Source organism: Mobula hypostoma, chromosome 9 (assembly GCF_963921235.1).
Source record: "Mobula hypostoma chromosome 9, sMobHyp1.1, whole genome shotgun sequence".
NCBI lineage: Eukaryota > Metazoa > Chordata > Chondrichthyes > Myliobatiformes > Myliobatidae > Mobula > Mobula hypostoma.
Window position 1 is genome coordinate 40,149,606 of NC_086105.1, and position 27,697 is coordinate 40,177,302.

At 40.7% G+C, this 27,697-nt stretch overlaps 1 protein-coding gene across 3 annotated transcripts in view; it reads right to left on the bottom strand.

Moving 5' to 3' along the window:
• aass (aminoadipate-semialdehyde synthase) overlaps positions 1-27,697 on the bottom strand; it is an 88,005-nt gene that overhangs the window by 49,827 nt on the left and 10,481 nt on the right. For all 3 annotated transcript variants that reach the window (XM_063058128.1, XM_063058130.1, XM_063058129.1), the window contains exons 3-13: positions 22,797-22,973; positions 20,680-20,764; positions 20,524-20,591; positions 18,620-18,766; positions 14,084-14,162; positions 13,365-13,492; positions 9,301-9,449; positions 6,017-6,139; positions 5,170-5,281; positions 1,250-1,312; positions 1,073-1,140 (exon numbers count right to left, since the gene is read on the bottom strand). In XM_063058128.1, coding sequence (XP_062914198.1) covers positions 1,073-1,140; positions 1,250-1,312; positions 5,170-5,281; positions 6,017-6,139; positions 9,301-9,449; positions 13,365-13,492; positions 14,084-14,162; positions 18,620-18,766; positions 20,524-20,591; positions 20,680-20,764; positions 22,797-22,973 — 1,199 coding nt within the window. The remainder of the gene's footprint in view (positions 1-1,072; positions 1,141-1,249; positions 1,313-5,169; positions 5,282-6,016; positions 6,140-9,300; positions 9,450-13,364; positions 13,493-14,083; positions 14,163-18,619; positions 18,767-20,523; positions 20,592-20,679; positions 20,765-22,796; positions 22,974-27,697) is intronic.

The following is a 27,697-nucleotide window of genomic DNA, read 5'->3' on the forward strand; positions in this document are numbered from 1 at the left end:
CGAACTATTCTGATCTCATTTTTAAAATAATACAATGCCAGCATCATTAAAAGAAAAAAAAATTATTGATTATTTAGTGACAAAATAATTGAATTGCTTAGATAGAGATAAGGGAGTTATCCTCGGGAATGAACGGTTGAATGCCAAATATACAATATTTTAAAAATTTGAGCATCGGACACAAAGGGTTACCAATATACACTCCTGTTCTAAGTGCAATGAGCAGAGATGATCTCAAACCCAGTACAGGAAAGGGTGATGGATACAGAATCAGTTACATTTTTCAAAAGGAAATTGATTAGGAATGAGGGAAAATAACTTGCTGCGCTTCATGGAAGGATCAGGGGAGTGGAATTTATGGATAGCTCCAGCAGCATAATAGTAAAGGATTGAATGGTCTTTGCATTTTAGCCACTGTATAGTTTTGCAATTGCATTCATGTTAAAGATACACCACAAAATATAACTTTCAACTGCTCAGAACAAAAAGTTATGGTTCTACTTTGGAGCATGAGAAAATTGTCAAATTTAGTACACAGATCAACTGGGCATGGTGTGTTGATACTGAAAAGTACAACCTCGATTTTGTGATGAAAATTCCATCCTATTTCAATTTTTTTAAAACCACAACAAGATACTGTTACAATAATAACAATAAACCAAAAGAAGCAGCAAAAGACGGACCACAAAAGACAGAAGTGGAACTCTCAGAACAGGAAACTCCAGGTTGTATTTACTGAAGTTACGAATCATACGGGACAGCTGTATTCACATGCCAGTGATCTTTGCTTGAAGTGAGTATGTTATGGTCACACTCTGACAATAATCGCAGGACAATCCAAACTCACTGAGTTGATTAACTTAGTAACACATAACGCCTTGGCTCATCTACGAGCAATGATCACACAGAGGGCACACACCACCAGCATCGAAAACAGTTTAATAATTTGTAAATTAGCCTGATTTAAACCACTGAAATATTAATATTTTTAGGTTAGCAGTTTCTGACTAGAGAAGCTCAGTTATGCATTTAACACATTGTACAGTGAACAGCTGAAACTAGAGGGGTATACCTGTTTGCTCTCAGCTTCTGTATGTATTTGAACTTCGGAGTCAAAGAACCATTAGACGCAATTACAGCCTAGAACAAAATTGACATTGAAATAGGCACATGCATTACATGTGACAGAAGTTGCATCAGCCTATAAAACTTAAATGTTTCTAAATGTGAAGGATGAAATTATACTTACATTCCGGACAACTGGAGAGAAACTACTCTCTTTTTCAAAGGGCTGTGTAGCATCTGACGCCAGCTATAAAGCGAGAGAGAAAGATATGGAAACATTCCTTTTCCGTGTACATTGTTAAAGCCCAGAACACAAGGAAATGATTTTTTTTAATGGGCTCTGATCCAGCTGCAAACATTGCCTCAAATATAATCAGTAATGAAAGCACAACCCACTTCAGTAAAGGTCAGTCGATATGATACCAAGCATCCTACACCAAATTAAATGTATGAATTTGCTCTCCTGTTTGCAAGCAAAAAGCACTTTGTCTAGCTTGAAAAATCCTTACTGAAGCTTCTTTGCAGAACTAGAGAATGTCAAACCAGTCCAAAAGTCAACACACAGACTATCAGAGTCTTTTGTATGCTAGTCAAAAACAAATTAATAGTTATTGCTATCTCATTCATTACGGCAATGGCTTCCACACAGTATGAGAAAATTGCTGCTGGAAACAATCTACCTTTTAACAATAAGCTGTTTGGCACAAGAAAAAACAATTGCCTAAAGCTACCTCACTGCAACAACTAACTGTATTGCCTACTAGAAGTTCAACACACTACAAAAATAGAAGCCCAGTTAAAGGGTGCAACAAACTTATCAGAAAGGGGCTTTGAAATGGTGGATACAGCCAAAAAAAATTACATGTTGCACATTAATTTTGAAATGTTGGATTTTGTTTAACACTCTTTTGCCTATTTAATACTCAGGTAACATATTTATTTGTGAAAAGCAATTATCTGTAAAGAAATACAAAAGACCAGTAAGAATTTCTACAAGCATAACAAATAAGAAGAGAGCTATTTATCAATAAGGTTATTAGTTTTCCCAAAGGATGAGACTGGGGAATCAATAAGGTGTTGCTGCTGCCTTCATAGCAGAAGACAATGAATACATTGCAAGACTAGTAAAAATCTTGAAGCAAAAGGGTGGAAGAACATTAAATAATAATATATTATTATAGAAATAAGAAAGAACTGAAGGCAGATAAGCTCCCTGGACTGGATAGCCAGAACGCTCTGGTTTGAAAAGAAATGGCTATAGATACCGTGATACATTGGCCGTGATCTTCAGAAAATCCTTCTATTTTACAACTATCCCGGGCAACAGGATTCAAATACAACACCCCTGTCCAAGAATGAGGCAAACAGACCCCAGAAATCTATAAGCCAGTTAGCTCATCTATCATTGGTAAAATGGTGGAATCCATGAAGGAAGCAACAGGATTTTTAGAAAACCACAATAAAACTATGCTGATTCTGTTTGATAGCTTGACAAGGAATGAGTGTGTGACAAGTATAGTGTTCTTTGGAGAATAGAGAAAGGCAGAAATGGGCAGACAATAAGGTGCCAATCAGAAGTTAATGCACAAGGTACGACTGCATGCCATTGGGTAGCAATATAGGAGGACAGAGTAGTCTGTTAGTTAGCACAGCTAACTAACAAAAACAAAAGATTCAGGATAAAAATGTCACTTTCAGATTAGCAAACCATAGTTAGTAAGGTACCACAGGGATCAGTACTAAGAATTAGCTATTTATGGTCTATATTAATGACCGAGGTGAAGGAACTGAAGAGGGCATGGAGTAAAGAACAAGGGTAAGCACACTGTTACAGAGAGTCCAGCTATTGAGTCATAATGCTATACTTCAGTTCTGATCTCCCACTGCTAACTGTGTGGAGTTTGCATGTCTTTCCTGCGACTGGTGTGTTTGCACTGAGTGCTCACGTGCCAAAGGCATGTAGATTGGTAGGTTAATTGGCCAGGATAAATTGCCTCTATTGTATCGGGAGGCAATTCCGTCTGGAGGAGTTGCTAACTCAAACGAGAAAATGAGTGGAGAATGGGAAAGGTCAGAGCCTGCATGAACTCGATGGGCTGAAATAGCCTCCTTCTGAAAAAGAATACAAAAAAAATATGTATTTTAGATTTGATAGATGGAAATCCAAACTGCATGGTAAGTGCAGGGAAGATTCAACTAGATAATATAGGTTAAGAGTATGGTTAATAATGCAACAATATAATGGGAGGAAATGTAAGGTTACCCATGTTGGTAGGAAGATTAGAAAAGCAGAACATTGTTTATATGAGGATTACTTTAGGGTGATACAGTAGAGAAATCTGCAAGTCTTCATACGTGAGAGACAATGATAGCATTCAGGCACAACACAACAAGTAATTAAGGCAGGAAATAAATTAATTACAAAAACATCGCTAAAGGCTGGCTACTAAGGCTAGGTAGTAGTGTTTAAGACTATAAGGCTACAAGATATAGGAGCTGAATTGGGCCATTTGGCCCATCAAGGCTGCTCTGCCATTTCATCATGGCGGATCCAATTTTCTTTTCAGCCCCAAGCTCCTGCCTTCTCCCTGTATCCCTTCATACCCAGACCAATCAAGGATCTATCAAATTCTGCCTTAAGTATACATAAAGACTTGGCCTCCATAACTACCTTTGGCAAAGAATTCCACAAATTCAGCACACTCTGGCTAAAGAAATTCCTCCTCATCTCCATTCTAAAAGGACGCCCCTCTGTTTTGAGGCTGTGTCCTCTAGTGTTAGGTCCTCTCCACATCCACTCTATTAAGGCCTTTCACCATTCGATAGGTTTCAATCAGGTTACCCCTCATTGTTCTGAATTGTAGTGAATACAGAGCCAGAACCATCAGACACTTTTCATCTGACAAGTCATCCAACCTGGAATGATGTTCATGAACCTCCTTTGAATCTTCTCCAGTTTCAGCACATCCTCTCTCAGATAAGGGGCCTAAACCTGCTCACAATACTCCAAGTGAGGCCTCACCAGTGCGTTATAAAGTTTTATAAATGGCAAGTCTTGCTGAACCTGAACTACTGTTCATACTTATGGTCTCCTTGTTTTGCAGGGAAGGAGGGTGTTGGATGAATTACTTCCACTGTATACATTTCACAAAAGATTCACAAAGTTGTCCCCTTTATTGCAGGAAACATCTCAAGCCGAAAGGTTGTGTGGGTTGAGCCCATACTTACTGGAGTTCAACGAACTAGGAAGAAACATACAAGATACACAGGTGTTGAATAAAGTGGATAATGAGAGTGTATTTCCCCTTGTGGAGATATCGAGTACTAGAGTGTATGATTTCAGGGTAGCAGGCCATCTAATGAAGATGAAACCTGGATGAACTTATTCCCCTAGAGAGTTATGATTCTTTGTATGTTTCTATATCAGGGTTATGAGGACTGGCTATGCATCTGAGTTGAAGATATGAAGAACAGGTTGAGGTTAAGATCAGACTGGCCGGAATTGTTATTTAATGACAGAGCAAGCTTAACAGACCATGTGACCTACCCTGTCTCTTACCTACTTGTGTTGTTATGTTCTGGCTCCTCTATGCATGTAGAATACACACCCACTAGACAGTGATGTCAAATGGTATATAATGAACCCCTGGAATCATTTATACAAACAAGGCTGCTGGAGGATTAAAGTCTGCCTGGCATTGATTAAAGGAGGCCAGACGTTCTCTGTTCCACTACCAGCGAGTTCAGGAAGTCCACTGTTCTCTAGGTAGTTATTTACCTTGTATTTGCTCCTGTCCCCAACAGACACAAGGTTTCCACCCTGTGAGGCGAATGTCATCAGCACCGCTGATTAGGAATCTGACCACAAACAGATCAGGTTCCTCCATGCTCCAATAGAAATGGTGCTAATTAGTGTGAATTTGACTAGATTACATTAAGTGGAAAAATATGGCATTAAGGTCCTAACAACAGGCATCTCCTATTTGACTTTTCCAAACAGTAATTGAAGGAACATTGTTAAAAATCAAAAGAGTAGAACAAAGGTAGAGAGGGGAAAAATACCAAATGATATGACAGGGTATCATCTCCAGGTTCCAATCTTACCATCTCCCATAAATATGGGCAAAGCTTGTCTCCAAAATATTCTGTAGCCTCTATTGGAAGCTGTGCAGGCAGATTGTCAATTGAACACATCAAGATTCCTTTGCCTTCCAAGCTGTAATACAGAGAATTACAAATATACTAGCAAGGCTAAGTTTGCCATGGGATAGATCTTGCTTCATTGCACATATTTGGGCTCATTTTCCAACACAGGTACTTGGTTTAGGAGCTTTATCCCTCACAAATGTTCAACATGTAAATGCAGGACTACTGACTGTTATTTTTTTATCCTTTGACTTCATGTGCAGGCAGTATGTTCCTTTGAGGGAAATAGTTTGAACTACTAGATCCCGTGGACATTTAGATCACATTATCCTTTTATGCATCTCTTTCTCTCCCCACCACTCTTGCCCCACCCCCAACTAAGATGCTGCTTAAAACTTACTGCTTTGCCCATGCTTTTGTCATCTACATTTTTCTTTCTTCATTTGTACTGGTAACCAATTTTGTACGAATGCATTCCAATAAGTTTTATAATATTAAAATGTTTTGTGTAAATTGTAGACCACTGATAACTGAATATTATTCATATTGAGAAACACAAATGATTATTCTTATAAATTCTCACATGCATACAGTATGTGTGGCTGGTTTACAGAACTATCAAAGGAGGAACGCTCTATTGCTTGGTTTAAGCGCAACTCTACAAGGAAACTTTTTTGAAGAACTTAATTGAGAACTGCCTGTGCATTTTAATTGTATCAAACACCAGAACAAAATAGCAATCATTCAAAGAAGATATTTATGGAGATTTGATGGAGAAATAACTTTAAAATGTAGAAAAGCCTACCTGTCATGAATGGTTTGCCTTTCTGCATCATACATACAAAATGGCATATCAATGGTGGTGCACTGGGTCATAAACTCAATAGAGCCACCTGTGTCAGCAGAAATGTCACAGATTGCCAAAAATCTAGAAAACACAATGCAAAACCTCAGGTTATAGCATGCTCATTTGTGGACCTGCTGTGCAGTTTCCTTACTTGGTTAGTTACAGACTCCATCAACTGAGGCTGCTAGTAAATTTAAATGCACAATTGACATCACATGCTCCCCAGGGGTCTAGTCCTTCATTTGGTAACATTGCCTATGCAAAACAGAGTCAGAGATCTCAAGAGAGCTGGGCTACTCTGACCCAGTTAAACAGAAATTCCTCTGAAAGATTATTTTTGAATGCACATATATATGCAATTATTAATTACTTGGGCCTCTGCTAGCAGCTACTCCACTGCCCTGGATCCAGGTTATTCAAAGCTTTCAGGGCTCAAATGCAGTTTACAAACATCCCACCTTGTAAAAACTCATCTCAGGGAGGTAGCACCCCCTCCCCCCCGCAACCCCATATCCACCCCCCGCCCCACTGTTGACCTCCAAGGTGTATGTAATACTTTGTTTAGTGATTTTGTCTAATCTGTAAACTAAGTTGGGTATATGCAGAAAATGTGACATTAAAATATGTACTTATATTATATTATCATGTTTATTCTATTACAACTTTAAGCAAGTCCACAGGGAGTTTGGCCTCATCAAGTAAGACATTAATAGCGTAGCTCCTTAGCAGCTAGCCAGCTAGTTTAAATAACGTTAGCTGTGTTAATGAATGAATGACACCTGTTAAACTCACCTCAACATGTCTTTTACATTTTAACCCACCATGGGCAATAGAAAAGTCACTGATGCAAACAGTGCAGCGAGCAACACAGTCATTATTTTTGAGGTCGACTGTAAACCCTGCCCACAGAGAAAACTGATAGGTCTACTTAGCAGGGGTCCACAATCATTTTTACACCGCAGACTGGTTTAATATTGACAACATTCTTGCGGACCTGCCAACCGGAGGCGGGGGTGTTAATCACAACCGGAATATAGGCGTTAAGTCAATCGCATCATAACATTTTAAGTAACGTTTGGATATTAAACACACACTGCATATTTTCCCCATATGAACATATAAAATCATTGCAACACACCAATATCACTGCAGAAAACTCCGCTTCACAGAGATATGTTGGAAATGGAAGCAACGTTTTCAGTGCTTCCGTGGCTATCTCAGGATATTCAACCTTCTCTTTGATCCAGAATGCTGGCAGAGGTGTTATGTTAAACATACCTTTCAGCCCGCCGTCATTTGCAAGCTCAAGGAGTTGATCTTTTTCCCGCGCTGACATGGATGATTCACTGGGGACATTCACAAATGGGTCACGGAACCATTCCTTTGCACGTCTTGGGTCACTGATGACCTCGCGTGCGTTCAAATTCAACAGTGCGTGACAGGGAATGAGGAAAGATGCAGCTGACTCATATCGTTTCCTCGTGGCCTGGTGGTTGGGGACCACGCTTAGCACGAAGAGAGACCAATCAGGATGCTCGCTCTCCCTCTCAAAAAAATCTATTTCCGGGATATTGTATATAATTTCCGGGTGTCAAGGAGCCACTATCGATATGCGGGAGACTCCCAGAACTTCCGGGAGAGGTGGGATGTCTGAGTTTATGCAACATCAGGTTCAACTGTCAACTGCCCTAAAAATATTCTTTTGCAGAAGATTACATTCTTGTGATTTGCAAGACAGGGATAGAGGAGGATATTCTGCCAGCAAACTGCAGCAGGCAGTGCCGTTGTTGAGAGCCTGGTGCAAAGGGGACATTCTTCTACAGACAAGTTCCATGATCATAGGCTCTTAGATTGCAGGAATTTGGAGCTCCTTCATGTTCTCTTGGACAGTCCCTCATGATGAACTCCAACGTTGCTTTAAGGAAAAGTGGAAATTCTGAAGTTGTATTAAGGTGTTGCTCCCAGTGCATGATTTACATTTGCTTACTCACTTTGACAGCAGTTAAGAAGCAGATGTTTACTTTTGGAGACTGCAGTGTACAGAAACACAGCGTGATTACAACATGGAAGGATACCATTCAACCCAAAGTCATATACAAGAGAATCCCACCTATCACACTTTCCACACTCTTCCCACCACCTTGCAAATTATTTCTTTTCAGATACATATCCACCTCCATTTTGAATGCAACAATTGCACCTACCTCCACTTCACTGACAAACCTTAACCACTGGTTGCAAGAAAATTGATTTACCCAGTCACTTTACCACTTTCTGACCATTTTTGTGAGTTAAGCATGCCAGATCTCCATTCCATTTCACTACATAATGCTTTGTTAGTCTTTTCTCTCTGTGGGTTCCATAGGCATGTGTCACTAAGGCTTTTGTTTTAAAATTTGGTTCCTAAGAGACAGGACAAGATAACTACCATACTTATTTAGAGATAAAGCAAGGAATAGACCCTTCCAGCTCAACAAGCCGCACCACCCAGTAACCCACCTAATTAACCCTAGCACAATCACAGGATCATTTACAATGACTAATTCATCAACTAACTGTTACACATTTGAACTGTGGAAGGAAACCGGCACACCCGGAGGAAAGCTACACGTTCACGAAAGGGGAAACGTACAGACTCCTTACAGATGGCACCAGAATTGAACTCTGATGCCCGAGCAGTAATAACATTGCACTAACTGCAACGCTACCACGGCACCTCAGCCCACTGAGAACCACAGACAGGTTCTTAACATGCATAAACTTTAAATAATATTCACCGCCTGTCACTGTGGATCGCCAAACTCACACATGAAAACTGTAAAATCCACCCTCCACCCCACATAACAGAATGCGATTAAACTCCAAGAAACAGAACACTGAAAATAGGAGGAACAGCAGACCATATAACCTCCTGAGACTCCTCTTTTTAACAATGATTCTCCAGCAAAATACTGCAGCTGCAAGAAATTTCAATTTTTAAAAAATATTTCTACAAGTACTAGGTTAGGCTGTACCTCTGGAGAGAAAAAAAAGATTAATATTTCAGGTCAATGGCCAGCTCCTTTCTTCACAACTGCACCCAACATGTTCTGATTTTATTCATGCACTGCTAAGGACTCCATCAAGATAACAGAAATGTTTCTACATGCACATTTTGATGAATGAAGACTGCCCTGATACAGCAAACAATGAGCATAGGTTAGATAGACACTTACTGTATTATTGATTTAAAATTATCCTACCTGTGCGGTAAGCTTGGGCAACCATCACTAGTTGAGTCTAAATCTTTGGCAGATGCTAACAAATTCTGGGCATCCAATCGGGTAAGTAATCGAGGTGTATCTGGTTCCCAGTAAATACCATTCACCAAACAAGAGGTATATGGGGCAATCTGAAAAATAAGATGGACAAATTGGCATCTTCCAGGACTTAAAGCAGTCACTTTTAAGATATATTTTAATTATATAGTCCAGTTTGTCATATTCCAGACTCTTAGAGGAGGGCAGACTTATGGACAACGTAATCAAGTTTTACAAAGACGGTGGGAGAATTAGACCATGTATACATCGAAAATTCTAAAGAGAGACTGAGGCATAATCAAAGGCTAAACTGGGTTAAGTATTAGAAAGCTGGTCTTTTCTGAAGAATAGCAGGCTATGGAATTGGTTGTTCCTATATAAAGTATCATTGATTCCAGAAGCTTCCCCTAACACAACTGAGGTGTCTTTTTGGGTGGGATGGGAATTACCTTGAAACAAAGGGTGGTATATTATGACATTGATGAGATTCCCTGAGTGTTTTACTCATTGTGAAGTGTTTTGCATTTGTTCTCCCACCCACATGCCCAACCCCAAAAATGAGCCTTTCTCCCAATCAATACTTTAGCCAAAACCAAGTGATCGCCTGGTTGAGGAAAAGTGGTGAATGTTAATGAAATGATGCACGAGAATGAGACAAGTTGTAAAAAGAACATTAAATCTTGCTCTATTTTTTTTAAATACAGGCTCATATGCATTTATATAGAACATTGAACTAATATATAAAACAAACCTGTGGTAGAACAACATGGAACAGATCTCCCTTCGTTTTTGAGCTCAACATTCTCTCATAATAGCCATCCTAAACAATTCTGATTTGATGGAGGAAGGACATGAAAGCACAGAGGAACATCTGGAGAAATTTCTGAAACTCTCGTCGGGGATATTTCGGAGGGTAGACCTCAAAATCCCCGGCCTTGCCTGCTTTTGACGACCGAGAAGGAGGTCGACTCGTTCGGACAGAGATGGCACTCAGGACTCGGTGTCGGAGAGCTGATCAGAGCTCGAAGTTTTTGGATGACTCAGAGTCGGATTGCAGTCGGCACGGCAGGGAGAGTTTTTCTTCCTTCTGCTGTCTGCGTGAGATGTGGGACATTTGAGAAACTTTGAACTTTACTGTGCTCATGGACTTCTTCAAGTTATGGTATTGTTGCACTGTTGTATCTATATGTTATAATTCTGTGGTTACCAGTTTTTTCAGTCTTGGTCTGTCCTGTGTTTTGTGATATCACACCAGAGGAAATAATATATCATTTCTTAATGCATGCCTTACTAAATCACAATAAAAGAGAACTACATGTCTTCATAATCTAAAAATTTAATATGTTTTGTTCAAAATCTTGAGTTCTGGGATATTTTCATGGCAAAGTGTCATTTAGTGGACCCCTGTTCTGCTATGCTGAGAACGGTACACTAATATTACTTGAACCTGCAACCCCATCCAAAGAGAAGTTGCAAGAATCCCACTAAGCTAGGTTCCCAGTCTAAGGCCAATTCCAACCTCTATAGTCATATCTTGATGGCTTACAGCTCAGCCAGGGCCAACCAGAGGAGGGGAATCTCTCAGGCTAAACACATATACAGAGAATCAAGAAGCATTTCAACTCCTCGGACCCCCAGCACATGTGGCATGGCATACAGGTCATTACAGACTTCAAACCACCTAGTACTATGCCCCCTTCCAGCTCTGCTTCCCTCCCTGATGAGCTCAATTAATTCTACACTCACTTTGACCGAGAGAACAAGGAGGTCACCCACCTGGTGAACTGCCTCTCTCACTTTCCACCTCCAAGGTTTGCGCCACCCTGAGCAGGGTGAATGTACAGAAGGCAGCTGGTCCAGATGGAATACCTGGCCGTGTGCTCAGAGTCTGTGCAGGGTAGTTGGCCAGGGTCTTCACGAACATTTTTAATCTGTCCCTGGCCCAGGTAGTTGTCCCCACAAGCTTCAAGATCGCCACCATCGTGCCAATGCCGAAGGATTCCACTGTCATGGGCCTGAATGACTTCCGTCCAGTTCCACTCACCCCTAACATTGCAAAGTGCTTTGAGAGACTGGTTCTATCACATCTGAAATCCTGTCTGCCCAATACCCTGGACCCCCATCAATGGGCCTATCGCACCAACAGGTCAACAAAGGATGCCATTTCCTTGTAACTTCACTCTGCCCTGACCCACCTGGACAGCCCCAACTCTTACGTCAGAATGCTGTTCATTGTCTTTAATTCGGCATTCAATACTGTGATCCCCTCCAAGCTGATCGCCAAACTTTGCCAGCTTGGTATCAGCTCATCCCTCTGCAATTGGACCTTGAACTTTCTGACTAACAGACCCCAATCAGTTAAGTTAGACAACCTCTCCTCCTCCACTCTCACCCTGAACACCGGCATGCCTCAAGGCTGTGTGCTGAGCCCTCTTCTGTACTCCCTTTTCACCTACAACTGCATTCCTGTACATGGTTCTAACTCCATAATCAAGTTCACACACGATACCACGGTGGTTGGCCTGATCAGAGGGGATGAGGAGACAGCCTACAGGGATGAGGTCCAGCACTTGGCCGCGTGGTGTGCCAACAACAATCTGGCCCTTAACACCCAGAAGACCAAGGAGATCATTGTGGACTTCAGGCATGCTAGGAGCCACACTCACATCCCCCACCTACATCAACGGAGCTGTAGTAGTGCTCGTATCAAACTTCAAAGTCCATGGTGTCCACATTTCCAAGGATCTCACCTGGTCCCTGAACTCCTCCATCCTGATCAAAAAGGTGCAACAGCGCCTTTATTTCCTGTGGAGCATCAAGAAAGCTCACCTCTGTCCCAGGATACTGACGGACTTTTACCACTGTACCATTGGGAGCATACTTACCAACTGCATCTCACTGTGGTATGGTAATTGTCCCGTATTGGACTGCAAAGCACTCCAGCGTGTGGTGAAAACTGCCCAGCGGATTATCGGCACCCAATTGCCCACCATTGAGAACATCTACCATAAACGCTGCCTGGGCAGGGCGAAAAGCATCATCAAGGATGCATCTCACCCTAACCGTGGAATTTTTACTCTCCTCCCATCCGGTAGGTGTTACAGAAGCCTCTGCTCCTGCACCAGCAGGCACAGGAAGAGCTTCGTCCCTGAGGCTGTGACACTGCTGAACCTCACATCACAGCGCTAAGCAGTATTGCATCCATATTGTACTGTCTCAGTACTTTTATATTTCTGTGCTGTAGCACTTACTTTTTATTCACAGTTATTTTGTAAATAACAGTATTCTTTACATTTCTGGTCAGAAGCTAACTGCATTTCATTGGCCTTGTATCTGTACTCGGCACAATGATAATAAAGTTGAATCTAATCTAATCTAATCTTGATGACATTTACTTTGTAAAGAGCAAGCAGACATTCCAAGCTTGCCCGGGTCAACAGCAGATCAGAGATTCCAGACAGCGTAATCTTATCCTCCTTCTGTGGGCCCTGCCAGATTTGAAGTGAGATTCTGACAAATTTTATTAAAATAAAAACTAGAAACTTTGGAAATATTAAGCAGATCAAATAGCATCTGACAGACAGTTCAGAATTCAGGCCAATGACTTTTCATCAGAATTGAGAAAAATTAGAAATCAAACAGACATCAAATGAAGGCTAGGCTAGTTATTTGTAGGTGACCTGCCTGACAGGATACCAGCAAAATAAAGAATTATGTATATATTTACACACAGGACAGAAAAAATGTTGGAACCTCGATATACCAGTTATGTCGCAGCTAAAGAAAATAATGTAAATACCATTGCTGCCCTGTGAACCGGTCAATAGGAAGGTATATTTCTCAGCCAGCCTCCGGACTTACTATTAAAAATGGACCAGCGATAACAAAGACATTTGAAGGAAATAGCTCCTTCACTAAATCTTAATTTCAGTCAGAGAATACAATTCCACATCATGTTCTGTAAAACGTATTACTTGGCATCAAGTAGGTGCATCGTGGTTTCTTACATCGGTATTGAAGCGCGAGGTGTATAACTCAGGGTGGTGTTGATATTCCACAGGATCATACTTCCCATCACTCTTTCTGACAAGATGGTGATGACGGCTAAGAACTGTGCAGTAAATCTTATTTTGATCTGTGCAGTCAAAAACAGCAAAGGGGAATTAGTTCCAAAGGCAAAGCCTCAACACATTAGCAATTGTAACCAATAAAGAACAGAATCTGATCATTCATATTAGCTCTCTGGCCTTCCCCTTTATGGACATTATTTTATATTGACATTATTATACTTTATGGACATCATCTTCCCACAGCATGAAATAATTCATGACCGTGCCAGCAAGGAGCAGCCATTCGATTTTATATTCCAAGCTGAGGATACTTCCTAACCAGAACTGTGGACATTATACCTTATAGTGTACGTGAAGCTTGCAGCATATGATGATGACAATCATATCCCTCTGAACTCTGACCTTTTCCTTTCCACTGGCCTCTTAGATGAAGGGACAAAGATCACTTTCCCCAATTTTTTTTAATAGCATAATATATCCTCAGTACTTGAATTTAAGCAACCAAGGACAGTGATACATAGTCAAATACTGCCCATTATTCTTTCCTTCCAAATAGAAGGGAGCTTTGACTACTTTAGAATGTGCCCAAAGCCCTAGAGCACCTTTGCCGCAGACCTGCAAAACATTAACGTACTTAAGTCATAATCATTGTCTACCTCCAGAACTGAAAACGTCTCGCAGCTCGTGTGGCTCAACAAATTCACAGGGAAGTTCATTAAATATTTCTTGAGCTCCCTGTAAAGGTAAAAAACAGTTATTAATGCAAAGTGTGTTTCATGGTGCTCTTTTCCACCCAACCACTTACAGTATATCCACACAATTTTTTTGTTTTCCAGAAAGTTCTTAGGTTTACATTAACACAAGGGAGTGCTGCAGTGCTACATCAGGTAGTCCTTCTATTCCGACCGCAGGTACCCGTGTGAAGTTTCAGCTTTCTCCCCATGATCACTTGGGTTTCCAATCTGTTCTTCGGTTTACTCTTTCATTCCTGAACATGCCGACTAGAAGGTTAACTGCCCCAGTGTAGATGGGTGAGAAGAGGAGTCGAATAGTGTGTGAGAGATTACAGATTACAGGGAAATAGGAATAGGATTGATTGGAATGCTCTGGGAGTTCAACAACATTATCCATAGCATACGTACAAAATTAAATGAGCACATTTAATATTAACACAAGTCAGCAACAAGGTTATATGAAAGAAACAAGGAGGAAATGTAAAAATGGATTTCTAAAATGAGCATTTAAGATGCACACAGAAAAAAGGACATCACAAACTCAAATTAAAAAATTCAGCAACAATACTTCAGCTGTTTCATTGGCTATATTTAAGAGGGCTATAGCCAGTTCATTGGCTATATTTAAGAGGGAGTTAGATATGGCCCTTGCCGCTAAAGGGATCAGGGGGTATGGAGGGAAGGCTAGTACAGGGTTCTGAGTTGGATGATCAGCCATGACCCTACTGAATGGTGGTCCAGGCTCGAAGGGCCAAATGGCCTACTCCTGCACCTATTTTCTATGTTTCTATGTTTCCATAATAGTAATGATTTAAACCCATTTACAACTTACACCTCCTGATTCTTGAGTAGAAGAAATAGGGCAATAAATAGATGCAAGAAACAAGAAGGAAAGCCACTCTTAGACTTCTGCTCTCGTGTTAACCTCTAACCTTTCCAAAATAAAGATGATTGCAACGGTTACCAGTAATTCATTTCAAGTATGTTTGCCTGAAGTGGACACTAAGTTCTAACAGTCTAGGAGTTACCATTACAAAACAGAAATAGGGAAGTGGAAGAAAAGTTGGGGCTTTTAAAAGAAAATTCACTGAACAGTTGATATTTCTGGATAAAAATGAAACCCATTCATAGATCTGTTTCTCTTGTTACAACTGCTGTGATCCCAATCACAGTGAGTAAATAGACAGTCAAACTGACTGGGTTTTCTAAGTTCTGAATTAATGATTGACAATAAATCAGAACTGTTATCTGACCAAACCCAGATCTGCTTGCAATGACTAAGGTGCCTGTAACTTCAATTGAACAGAATGGATATAGTGTACAAACTTGTGAAACTTCAATTGAACAGAATGGATATAGTGTACAAACTTGTGAGCAGTTTCATAAGGACACATGACTGATAGAGGAGAAAGGCCACAGAAAAAGCAGTTCCCCTTCTACCGTCCCGGTAATCACATGATGCAATGAGGTTGAGCTGTTACATAATCATAGCAACCAAATTCTATCTGTCCATGACTGATCCAGGCATGATTAGCGGTGGCACCAGTTATTACAAGCCATGTCTCCAATTACTCAAATTAAAAATATTATTTCCAGAAAGAAATCAACTTTCCTTTCAATGAATCTACATTGCTCACTTCCAGGGATTTCCATTATAACTCACCGAAATATAGTTTCAAAAATCCTTCTCAATTGTTCCCCTCTCCAACTATCTTAGAGCAGGTAGAAAAACTTAACAAGGATGTGATGAATTCTTTCAATGTAGCACCCGGAGGAATGTCAAGTATCCCATCATGCTTTAAAAAGATACTATCCTGCCGGGATAGAATTGTTGGAAACCACAAAACAAAGAGGCAGAGTTAAGGATGTTAATATCATCGACACCAAGTCAGTCTCATGTGAGACCATAACTGATAAAGTTTGACAGCCCTATGGCCTGTCCCATTGTAAACATCCTACTGTGAGCTATCTAAAAGACAGACAAGCAAATAGGAGTGTTTGGGACTGATAACTTGTGGAAAAATACTATCTGATACTGTAGATTTCAAATCTCAGATAAGGCTCTGGTAATTTAAGAATTGAATGATTAAAATAGAGGTCAGATGGCACCATCAGGAATTTGAAGTTAAGGACACACATAGATACAGATAAGAATTAAGGATGTGTAAATGCAATCCATAACTAAGCGATGTTTGGAAGAAGGTATGTGAAGAAATATACAAAGTTGGAGAAATCTCTCCTATGGCCACATGCTAGTCAGGGCAAGAACAGGATGATGGTATAGATGAATAAATGGCTGAGGAAGTGGGGCAGAGGGCAATGTTTCAGGTTCTTCATAATTGGAAACTTTTCTGGACAGGAATAACCTGAACAAGAGGGATAGGTTGCACCTAAACTGGAGGGGAAACAACATCCTGGCCGGGATCTTTGCTAGAGCCACTTGGGAGAATTTAAGCTAGTTTAGCATGGGGATAGGAACCAGAGCACCAGGTCAGAAAGTGGAGGGATGGAGAGGAAGGTAGATGTCAGGGCCAGTAAGAACAGGCAGGAGCGAAGTAATATACATGATGGGGAAGATAGTTTGAAGCATGTGTATTTTAATGCTCGGAGTATTATGGGTAAATGTGAACTTAGACAATGGATCGGTACATGGAACTATGATGTTATATATAGAACATTACAGGCCCTTCAGCCCACAAGTGCTGTGCCGACCATGTTACCTACTCGAGAAATGGCCTAGAATTACTCTACCGCGTAGTGCTCTATTTTTCTAAGCTCCATATATCTAAGAGTCTCTTAAAGACCCTGTTGCATCCGCCTCCTCCACCGTTGCCAGCAGTGCATTCCACACACCCACCACTCTGTGTGTGTAAAACTTACCCCTGACAACCCCTCAGTACCTACTTCCAAGCACCTTTAAACAATGTCCTCTGGTGTTCGGCATTTCAGCCCTGGGGGAAAAGCCTCTGGCTATCTACATGATCAATCCCTCTCATCATCTTATTCACCTCTCATCCTCCATCACTCCACTTCCCTGATATAAACAGGAACCTTCTGAGTGCAAGAGGTTTAGATGGAGCAGAGTTTATTAGACGCTCCAAAAGGGGTTCTTAAATCAATATATAGATCGTTTAACAAGAGGATGTGCTGTACTGCAACATGGTGTTAGGTAATTAGCTGGGCCAGGTGACTGACCGTTCAGTGGTTGAACATTTAGGGAACAGTGACCACAGCTCCTTAAGTGTTAAGATAGCCATAGATAAGGATAAATATAGACTTTGAAGGAGAGTATTAAATTGGAGCAAGGCAAACTATGAGAGCATTAGGCAGGAAATAGGGAGAGCTAACTGAGAAAAGCTGTTCTTGAGCAAGTCCACATCTGAAACATGGAGGGAGTTTAAAGACCATCTGCACAGAATACAGGACAGGTACACTCCAGTCAGATGAAAGGACAAGGATGGCAAGGTAAGAGAATCTTGGATGTCGACAGAGGTGATGAAGTTAGTCAAGAAGAAAAAGGAAAAGATGTAAAGCCTAAGAAGCTAGAATCAAACAAAGCCAGATAAGAACACAAGGCGGCAGTTAGAAAAGACGGGGGGGGGGGGAATGGGGGGGGGCAATAAAAAGTCCTAGGCAAGTAAGATTAAAGAGAATCCCAAGGCATCTTCAAGAGCTGGATCTTCCATTTTCAAGGAATCTCCAAGAGATGTTCATAACCATAGCAACCAATCTCCATCTGTCCATGATTGAACCAGGCATGTGCTGCCTGGGGTAGTGGTAGAGGCAGAAACAATGGAGACTTTTAAGAGATGTTTAGACAGACACATTAAATGTGAGGAAAATGGAAGGATATGGACATTGTGTAGGAAGAAGAGATCAGTTTAGTTAGCCATTTGATTACTTGGGCCTTCTTCCTGTGCTGTGCTGTACTGTTCTACGTTCTAAATTGATGTTCATGCCATCAGGTTGGAAAGCCATTATCTGGTTCCTTTTCAATGGCTTAAAAGTGAATTACTAGCACTCTCACTGAAATAGTGGTGAGGAACTTAAATGAAATAAGCTCAGTTTTTATGCTTAGTCTTTGTCTGGCTGGAACCTGGTGACTTACATGGAAGGAATCTCTGGAATGTTGCCACATACCATGATACAGTGTGGTAACAGGCTCTTTAATCCGCCGAGTTCATGTTGACAATCAAGCACCCATTCAAGCTTTTCTTCATTTACTCCACACACCCACCAATTCCCGCAAATCTCTACCACTCACCGACGCACGAGGAGAAATTTACTGCAGCTAATTAACCAATCAACTCACACTTCTTTGGAATGTGGAAGCAGAGCAGAGCAACTCCAGGAAACCCAGGCAGTAAACATGCAAACACTAGAGAGATGTCACCATATTGAACCCACACTACAAGCTACCCCTTGTCCTTGAACATGAAAAAAATGCATGCAACCTACCTTGGAGACATTACCAGTGCCCGTGAACACAAATGTTAGAGGTCCAATGGACTTTGGCATTAATCCCAGTGCGATCTCGTAACCGCAGTCCCGCACAGCTTGCACTGCCTGGGCACTGTTCCGGTAATTGTGGGCCATGCCAATGTGCTGTAAAACAGAAGAGAGATCTGACGCCACCTCCTAACATAGCAGCTCCAGGTTTATAGCTGCTGGCTCTGTGACCCCAAGTGAACAATAGGATTGTATAGCAGCGATGTACCCACCTTGTCAACACTGAATATGATGCCCATCTCCACCAATCCCATTTGCCCTGAATCCCTCTGCTCTTTTCCTATCCAGCACCTTATCTGGCACCTCACAACAGGTGTGTGTGTGTGTGTGTGTGTGTGTGTGAGTGTGAGAGAGAGAGAGAGAGAGAGAGAGAGAGAGAGAGAGAGAGAGAGAGACAGAGACAGAGACAGAGACAGAGACAGACAGACACGCACGCGCGCAACCTTACCCATCAGATACTCTTTAAATTTCTCCCCTCCCACCTTAAACCTGTGGGTTCTACTTCTGAACTCCCCTAACCTGGGAAAAAACAGACTAGCTATTTATCTAATGCCCCTCAAGTTTTAAAAAAACCCAGTCTGGTCACAACCTTCAATCCCATCCCATGTTTCAGTGAAAATAAACCCAACCAATCAAATCATTCCGTATAGCTGGAATTTTTATGAGTTTGACAACTGCTGAGCACTGTGAGAGGTGTTGAATAATTTTTAGCATTTGGAGCTACCTTGTGACATGTTCTGTAGCAAATCCAGAGGACTTTGAGATGGTGCCAAAATGCAGATCTCAGCAGATTACTTTTTTTTTGCATGTTTCAGCATGCACCAGGAAGCCATCATACCTAGCTGTTTGACCCTGGCCTGAAGGGCCAAGTTCATTTCGGTGATCAGCACAATTTCACCCAGAAATGATTGCCACCTTCACACCTGGCCCTCAGCTTCATACTCGGGAAAGTTCGTTCAGCAGCGGTAAACCCATTTCTTTCAGTGAGGTCAGTGACCTTGAGAAGTGGAGTGGTGGGTTCACGGAATGCTCTGCCCGGGGTTGTAGGTGTGGCAGGCACATTAGGGACATTCAAGAAACTTTTGGATGGGCACATGGATGATTGAAAAATGGAGGGGTATGTAAGGGTTAGGTTGATCTCAAAGTAGGTCAAAAAGTTGGCACAACATTGTGGGCTGAAGGGTCTGTAGTGTGTAATTATGTTCTATGTTCTAAAGGCATGCACAGTTATGTGCCTGAATTACCTGTATTTCAATGCTTTCAATCTGTTAGTTTTTTAAAAAAAAATAACATTTTAATTTTTTTTAGTTTAGAGACTTCCATCACAGTAACACGACCTTCTGGCCCAACAAGCCCACACTGCCCAACTGCACTCATGTGAACAATTAACCTATTAACCAGTATGTCTTTGAACGTGGGAGAAAACTGGAGCACCTGGGGAAAACCCACACGATCACAGGGAGAATGTACCAACAGGAATTAAACCCGGGACATTGTCGCTGTAACAGCACTATGCTAACTACCGTGCCATCCCCATCATTGCATAAATTTAAATCTATTTCAACAGATGTTAAATGTCACTTGACAGAACTCCTGCGTCCTTCTTGGAGTTAAGGTCTCAGGATCTAACCCTCATGCCTTAACAAACAACACATATAAAAGTTGCTGGTGAACGCAGCAGGCCAGGCAGCATCTCTAGGAAGAGGTACAGTCAACATTTCGGGCCAAGACCCTTCGTCAGGACTCCTTAACAAACAAGCTAGTTTGTATCATTATATGCTTGGCAGCAACAGTTGAAAAGCCAAACCAACAGACCCAGAAAGACAAGGCCAAGAAGAGCGAAAGATTCTTACCATGAAGGGAGTGTGGTGGCCTAACGCAAGGAATCGCACTCCTAAACCATGTAAAATGTTGATCATTCCTGTCAACAGCAGGAAAACACACTTAGAAAATACTGTTTGTCTTGCATTGTTTTTGCTTCAAGTGAAGGTAACAAATCAAGAACATACCTACTACCCCGGCCCACTGACCAAATGCCACAACTCTGGTTCCTTTACTGTCAACCATTTTCTCATAATCAATAAGGCGAATTTCCTGAAAATTAACGTAAGTGATTTTTAGAAAAAAATGCAGTTATAATACCGCAGGATAATATTTTTGTACATGTTCCTGCCCTACTATTTGTATAGGGTTGCAAATGTACTTGGAGCCCAATTAGATTTTCCACTGAATTTAGTAATTATAAATATATGTACCAAATGGACAATGGCATATTTTGGCAATCACTCAGGAAGGAAATAAATCCATTTATTGGCAGTATTTGAGGAAATACAGAAAGTAAAACACAGCAGCTTTCGCAACATTTGGAAAATCTTACAATTTGTTCTTGCATCCTATGTTGCTAGTACATTCCTATCTCAAATTCATGGCTCTCCCCACCCAGTCTTGCCTAAGAAGTTCTCAAATCATATGTTTCTGTTATAGTACCTAATGCTCAAGTATGACTAAAATAAAGTAGTTTATGTTATTGTTAATCAAACATGATAACTTATTAAAAAAATTTTATTCAGTTGTTATTTGTTCATTTCAAATATTTTATTTAATCAAATCACATTTAAGGTATGTATGATTTTATTAATAAGGAAAACAAGACAGTTTTAATGTTCCATGATAATTACTAACATATTTCAGCCTTTACTGACTTTTATTAGTAATAGGTAGAAGCAGTGTGTGGAATCTTCCATTGTAGACCAAGGCCAGAAACTAGATACAGGTTTGCCTCAATTTACAAACAAACAAATTACAAATGTTTGCATTTATGTAAGCAACTCAAGTGGTACATTCAGTCCTTGTAACCTGAAAATTTCCTCTCCATAGACCTCCATACTTAAAGGAGGGCTCGTGACCCTATCCATTTTTTTTGAATGAACAAATCACTCCCTGTACATGTGCAGATTGATAAATCAGTCATTATCTGTACAAGTAGAGTGATCAGCATCCAAACCAGAGTCAAGTGTTCCCTGCTGTGGTTCAATAGAGAGTTTACACAGCTGCACCTTGTCATTTCAAAAACAGATCACCAATAATATTTTCTTTTAGGTGCATGGATATCTTTGTGTGCTTATTAAGAGTTGTTAATTCATATAGAGCATTATAGGGCATATTTATGTTTATTTTGGGTGGTACAAAGTACAGAGGAAAGAGCCTTCAAGGGATCAACATTTCCCTGTGGATCCCTTATGGATAATGTGTGATGTACAAATCAATTTTATGTTGCAACAATTAGTTTCCTACCCTCCATATAATAGAATGTACTGAACCAAAATACCCATTATACATTTCATTCAGCCTTTTCAATGATGAAATTACAGTTAAGAAAATGTTTTCTGGGAATACATCGTGAATGGAGGAATGGCTGCGCTAACAGGTACAGGTGAAGTTGATTCCATTGTTTGAGGTGTCTGAATTTAATACTCTTGGCTCCCATCTCTGGGAAGTACATTGAAGTGTAGCTCACACTACACAGATGCATTCAATCTTTCTACATTCCTCCACCAAAAATCTCCATTATTACTGTCTGCAAAAGGATTACGTGCAACTTTGATTCAATCCTGTACCTAATATGGTCGAATCAAAGTCCCATTGAAAAAGGATGCAGTAAGCAAACACTGGAAAAAGTATTAAGTGAAATGTCCCCAGAAGCTGAAATACAAATATAATATTTGAATAATTCACACAGAGTTTCAAGACAAATTTCACATCATTGTGATTCAATAATATAAATCCCCAGAATGATCATCAGGTTTTTGGGAGGCAACAGAGCAATATACATAAAAGGCAAGGAAATTGGAGGAGAGGTTCTAATATTTTATAATGAGATGCTCCATAAATCTGTAAGACAACATGACCCTGTTGCGTTCTGAAGTGCTTGTTCAAATTCACCACTGCTAGCACCAAGAAAGGAAGAAAACATTGAACAAATGGCCTTTGTGGTTAAAAGAGAGATATATTTCCCTCTCTTTTTTTGTTCACTTAATGTACTTTTATTAGCATTCCCGCACCAAGGACACACTCAAGATCAAGATGAAAATGGCATTAACAACAAAAATAAAACTTTCTACTGTACCTTTTCAATGATGGCATCAAGAAGGGACATGTTTGCTTGCTGGGCTTTAATTGTGTGTGAAAAGAAAGCGTAGGTTTTCCTGGGTATCAGCTTTTCCACTGGAGGTCTCTTCACTCCAATAATTATTGTAGCCTCAGAGATGTCTTCCTGAATAATAGCTCCTGCTTGCTGATAATGCTGAAAACAATACAATTATAGTTTTTCTTAGATATATTGACATGCAATGATTGCCCAAGATAAGAACATTTTGTGCAATTATCAGTAAATCATTCCAATCTGTCACAATTTGTGTTGATCATTTGCTCTCAATCAGGTACAAGAAGCTATTAAGCTTTGCAAAAACTCAATCAAGGCAGGGCCTAAAGATCTACATCTTGTTTTGTGGGAATTTTGAACACTACAGTAGTTTCTTGAGCATTGACCTGTTCCTGCATAATATAATAAGGTTCAACACAAATTTGACAAAGAGTAGCTCATCTTATCTCATCACTGCAGTCTCCAATCTCACTTCAGAGTTCAACAATTTCACGTGACTCACCCACATCAAAACTGACCACAACCTGGTAAGGAAATACCAGTGCCCAGGAGCAAGAAAAGATTATAGAAAATGGTGGATACAACCTAGTCCATCACAGGCAAAGCCCTCTCTACCAAGGAGTACAATTACATGGAGTACTTCCATACTTCCACAAGAAAGCAGCATCCACCATCAAAGACCTCCATCATTCAGGGCCATGGTCTCTTCTCACTACTACTATTGGGCAGGAGGTGCAAAAGCCTTAGATTCCACACCGCCAGGTTCAGGAACAGTTATTAATCTACAATCATTGTGGCATGGATAACTTCACTCATCACAGCTCTGAACACATTCTACAACTATAACTGCACACACAAAATGCTGGAGGAACTCAGCAGGCCAGGCAGCATCTATGGAAAAGAGTAAACAGTCAAAGTTTAGTGCTGAGACCCTTCATCAGAATTGGAGAAAGAAAAGATGGGAAATCACAGTAAGAAGGTGGGGGGGTGGTAAGAGCAGGAACAAATACAAGGTAGTAGGGGATAGGTGAAACCAGGGGGCTGGGGGGGCGGTGAAGTAAAGAGCTGGAAGATTGACTGGTGAAAGAGATAAAGGACTGGAGAAAGGGGAATCTGATAGGAGAGGATAGCAGGCCATGGAAGAAAGGGAAAGGGGAGGAGCACCAGAGGGAGATGTTGGGCACGCCAGGAGATAAGGAGAGAACGGGAAATGGGAATGGGAATTGTTGGGGCAGGGTGGGGGGAGAACTATTGCAGGAAGTTCGAGAAATCAACGTGCATGCCATCAGGTTGGAGGTTAACCAGATGGAATATTAAGTGTTGTTCCTCCAACCTGAGCATGGCTTCATTGTGGCAGTAGACAGGGCCATGGACTGACTTGTCGAAATGGGAATGGGAAGTGAAATTAAAATGGGTAGCCACTGGGAGATCCCACTTTTTCTGGCAGATGGAGCCTAGGTGCTCAGCGAAGAGTTTTCCAAATCTACATCGGATCTCACCGATATACAGGAGGCCACACCAGGAACACCATATATAGCAGATAACCCTCACAGACTCTACAAGTATAGACTCACTTTCAAGGACCCTTTACAACTCATGCTCTCAGTATTATTTTTTTATTTACGCAATTGTGTCATCATTTGTCTGGTTGTTTGTCAGTCATTGTATATGTACAGCCTACTGTACATTCTACTACACTTCTTTATTTTCCTGGAAATACCTGCAAGAAAATAAATCCCAAGGTAGTATATGGTAACATATATGAACTTTGATAATATTAAACTAAACTGAACATTCCTAGACTGTTTCAAGGTCTCTGTGGTTTGATAATTTATATTCTGTGTGTTTTTCCACTCATTTTTGCCACTTGTATGATTTGTTCTCTTTTTCCCAAATTGGGTGTTTGATGGTTTCTTTGAATGTGGTTCCATGCTCTTTCTTTGTTGCATGGCTGTCTGAGGGAAGACAAATCTCAGGGTGGTATACATTGCATACATACTTTGATAATAAATGTACTTTGAATATTTTGATATGAAATTTGATCAGTCCTGTTATAAAATATTCATATGTAATATTTACTCATTTTCTGTTGTCCTCACTCATCTAAAAATTGTGTCGAGTACCCCTCTATGATTTCTTCATTAGTTTACTTCTGTGCTATTTAGATAATGGTGAACTATTATCTGTTTTGTCTGCCTTTGCAATCTCATGCTAAGTGCTCATTTTATTATAACTGAAACAGTGAATTGTTCTGAACAGTTTGGTTTCCAGCTTTTTACTGCCATGTGGTTTGGACCCAGTGAAACAGCAGTTGTCATTTCAACAGTTCACACACAATATGGACATCTACATATTGCACTTATTACAACTACGTTGTATGCTTCGAATCCTATCTCCATGGCTTGGAGCAATCTGACATACTTGAATAAATGGGCACTCCAGTGTTTAAAAGTTGAGCCTCATAGGCTCGTCTGTGACCACAAATAGACAACTCAGTCATCAATATAAAATTGAGGAACATCCTATGACTACAGATCAATGAACGTCCTTCAACTGTGTCTACAAGTGTTTTGACTGTGATACCAAATTTAAAAATTTCTGACCGTGTCGGGTGCTTCACAATATTTCAAGAGCTTCCAATAAACAAGACATCAATTGCATAATAGGCACTAATAAATTAACAAACATTAACAACAAGAATTCTGCAGATGCTGGAAATTCAAGCAACACACATAAAAGTTGCTGGTGAACACAGCAGGCCAGGCACTTCCTCTCTTACCACCATTCAGAGCCCCAAACAGTCCTTCCAGGTGAGGCAACACTTCACCTGTGAGTCGGCTGGGGTGATATACTGCGTCCAGTGCTCCCGATGTGGCCTTTTATATATTGGTGAGACCCGACGCAGACTGGGAGACCGCTTTGCTGAACACCTGCGCTCTGTCCGCCAGAGAAAGCAGGATCTCCCAGTGGCCACACATTTTAATTCCACATCCCATTCCCATTCTGACATGTCTATCCATGGCCTCCTCTACTGTAAAGATGAAGCCACACTTAGGTTGGAGGAACAACACCTTATATTCCGTCTGGGTAGCCTCCAACCTGATGGCATGAACATCAACTTCTCTAACTTCCGCTAATGCCCCACCTCCCCCTCGTACCCCATCTGATACTTATTTTTATACACACATTCTTTCTCTCACTCTCCTTTTTCTCCCTCTGAATATACCCCCCGCCCCTTGTCTTTCTTCCTGGACCTCCTGTCCCATGATCCTCTCGTATCCCTTTTGCCAATCACCTGTCCAGCTCTTGGCTCCATCCCTCCCCCTCCTGTCTTCTCCTATCATTTTGGATCTCCCCCTCCCCCTTTCAAATCCCTTACTCACTCTTCCTTCAGTTAGTCCTGACGAAGGGTCTCGGCCTGAAACGTCGACTGCACCTCTTCCTAATTAACAAACATTATATGGTTTTCAACTTAAAGCAACTGTAACGAAAACCAATTTTCCCCGGGATTAATAAAGTATGACTATGACTATAAATAGCTTTATTCTGTTTATAAATAGCTTTGTTCCCTTCACTATTGCTTCTTCATATTCCATGTACATTATTGTTAGTATAAATAAGAACCTCCATCTGCTTAAGAATAAATACTCAGTCTTTCCCATATAATATTATGGCTACTTATTCTTCAAATTTACCCAGTCTGAGCCCTGTTTTGTCAACTTTACCCCACTTGCACTCCAAATCCCCTAGCTGGTGACGCCAACCTCATCTGTTGGAAAGAGTGCGCTTTTCTCATGAAGATGCTTGGACCAATCAGGATACAAAGGAAGATCTGTAATGACTGAAATCTATTCATAGTTTATATTTTCAATTTTTAACCCAGAGTACAAATTGATTCAGAATACCAACACTACCGACCAACTGATGATCATCTTAACTGGGAGACCAACTTTCTTTGCACGTCAGAAGACCGCCAGACTGGAGTACTCACTTGCCGATCATCAAGGTAGCATTCTTCTGGCCATTACTAGCCAAAGCCACCAGGAATGAGAAATCTCCCAGCCTTTTTTTTTAAAATCAGCAAGTAACCAAATTTTCTACTTATTTAGCCGAGTAAGTCATGGTGGGAAGAACAGCCTCAGGAAGAAAAAGGGGCCAGTCCCGACCTCATCAGAAAGGATCAGATTTCTTTTGAAATATCATCACATAATCTAAATAAATTACTTGATGTAGAATTCTATGTATTAAAACCATTTATGTAGGTTATAAAACATTTTGGTGCGATTATGAAATGTGCTTGGTAGAACTCCTAATGAAGATATTTTTATTCCCCTATTTTTTAAGAATAAAGTGAATTCTGTTGTTAGACATTGCCTCTCCAATTGGGAGGTGTATATTTAACAGTGGAGTCATCATTATGCATAAAGATTGGACTTAAGACTACCTATAAGTACCAATAAAACCACCACAGTGTGGGGTTTGTCAATAAGAGTTCAAGAGGACCACTAAACTTCCACTGCAAATTACAGTCCTGACTCTCATGTCGGAGACTGAACAATGAACTCTCAGGTAGAGAATGAGTTGGACTTTCTGAACCACCCAACATACTTTGGAATGTAAAGTGGTATTATCATACTCAGAGAAGATATCCTTGGGCTCAGAGTGGGCTCTGGTAACGCTCCAATTAACATCACATGGAAATTCCTCGCATTCTTCACACAAAAAGGCAACACTGATCAAAGGGCTTGTCAAAGCCAGAGGGAAATTGGAAGGAGAGCACCTCATCACCTCCAGAAAGACTGAAACAATGTGAGAGAAATTGCTGGGGCAGCACGGTGGCATAGCAGTTAGTGCAACACTATTAC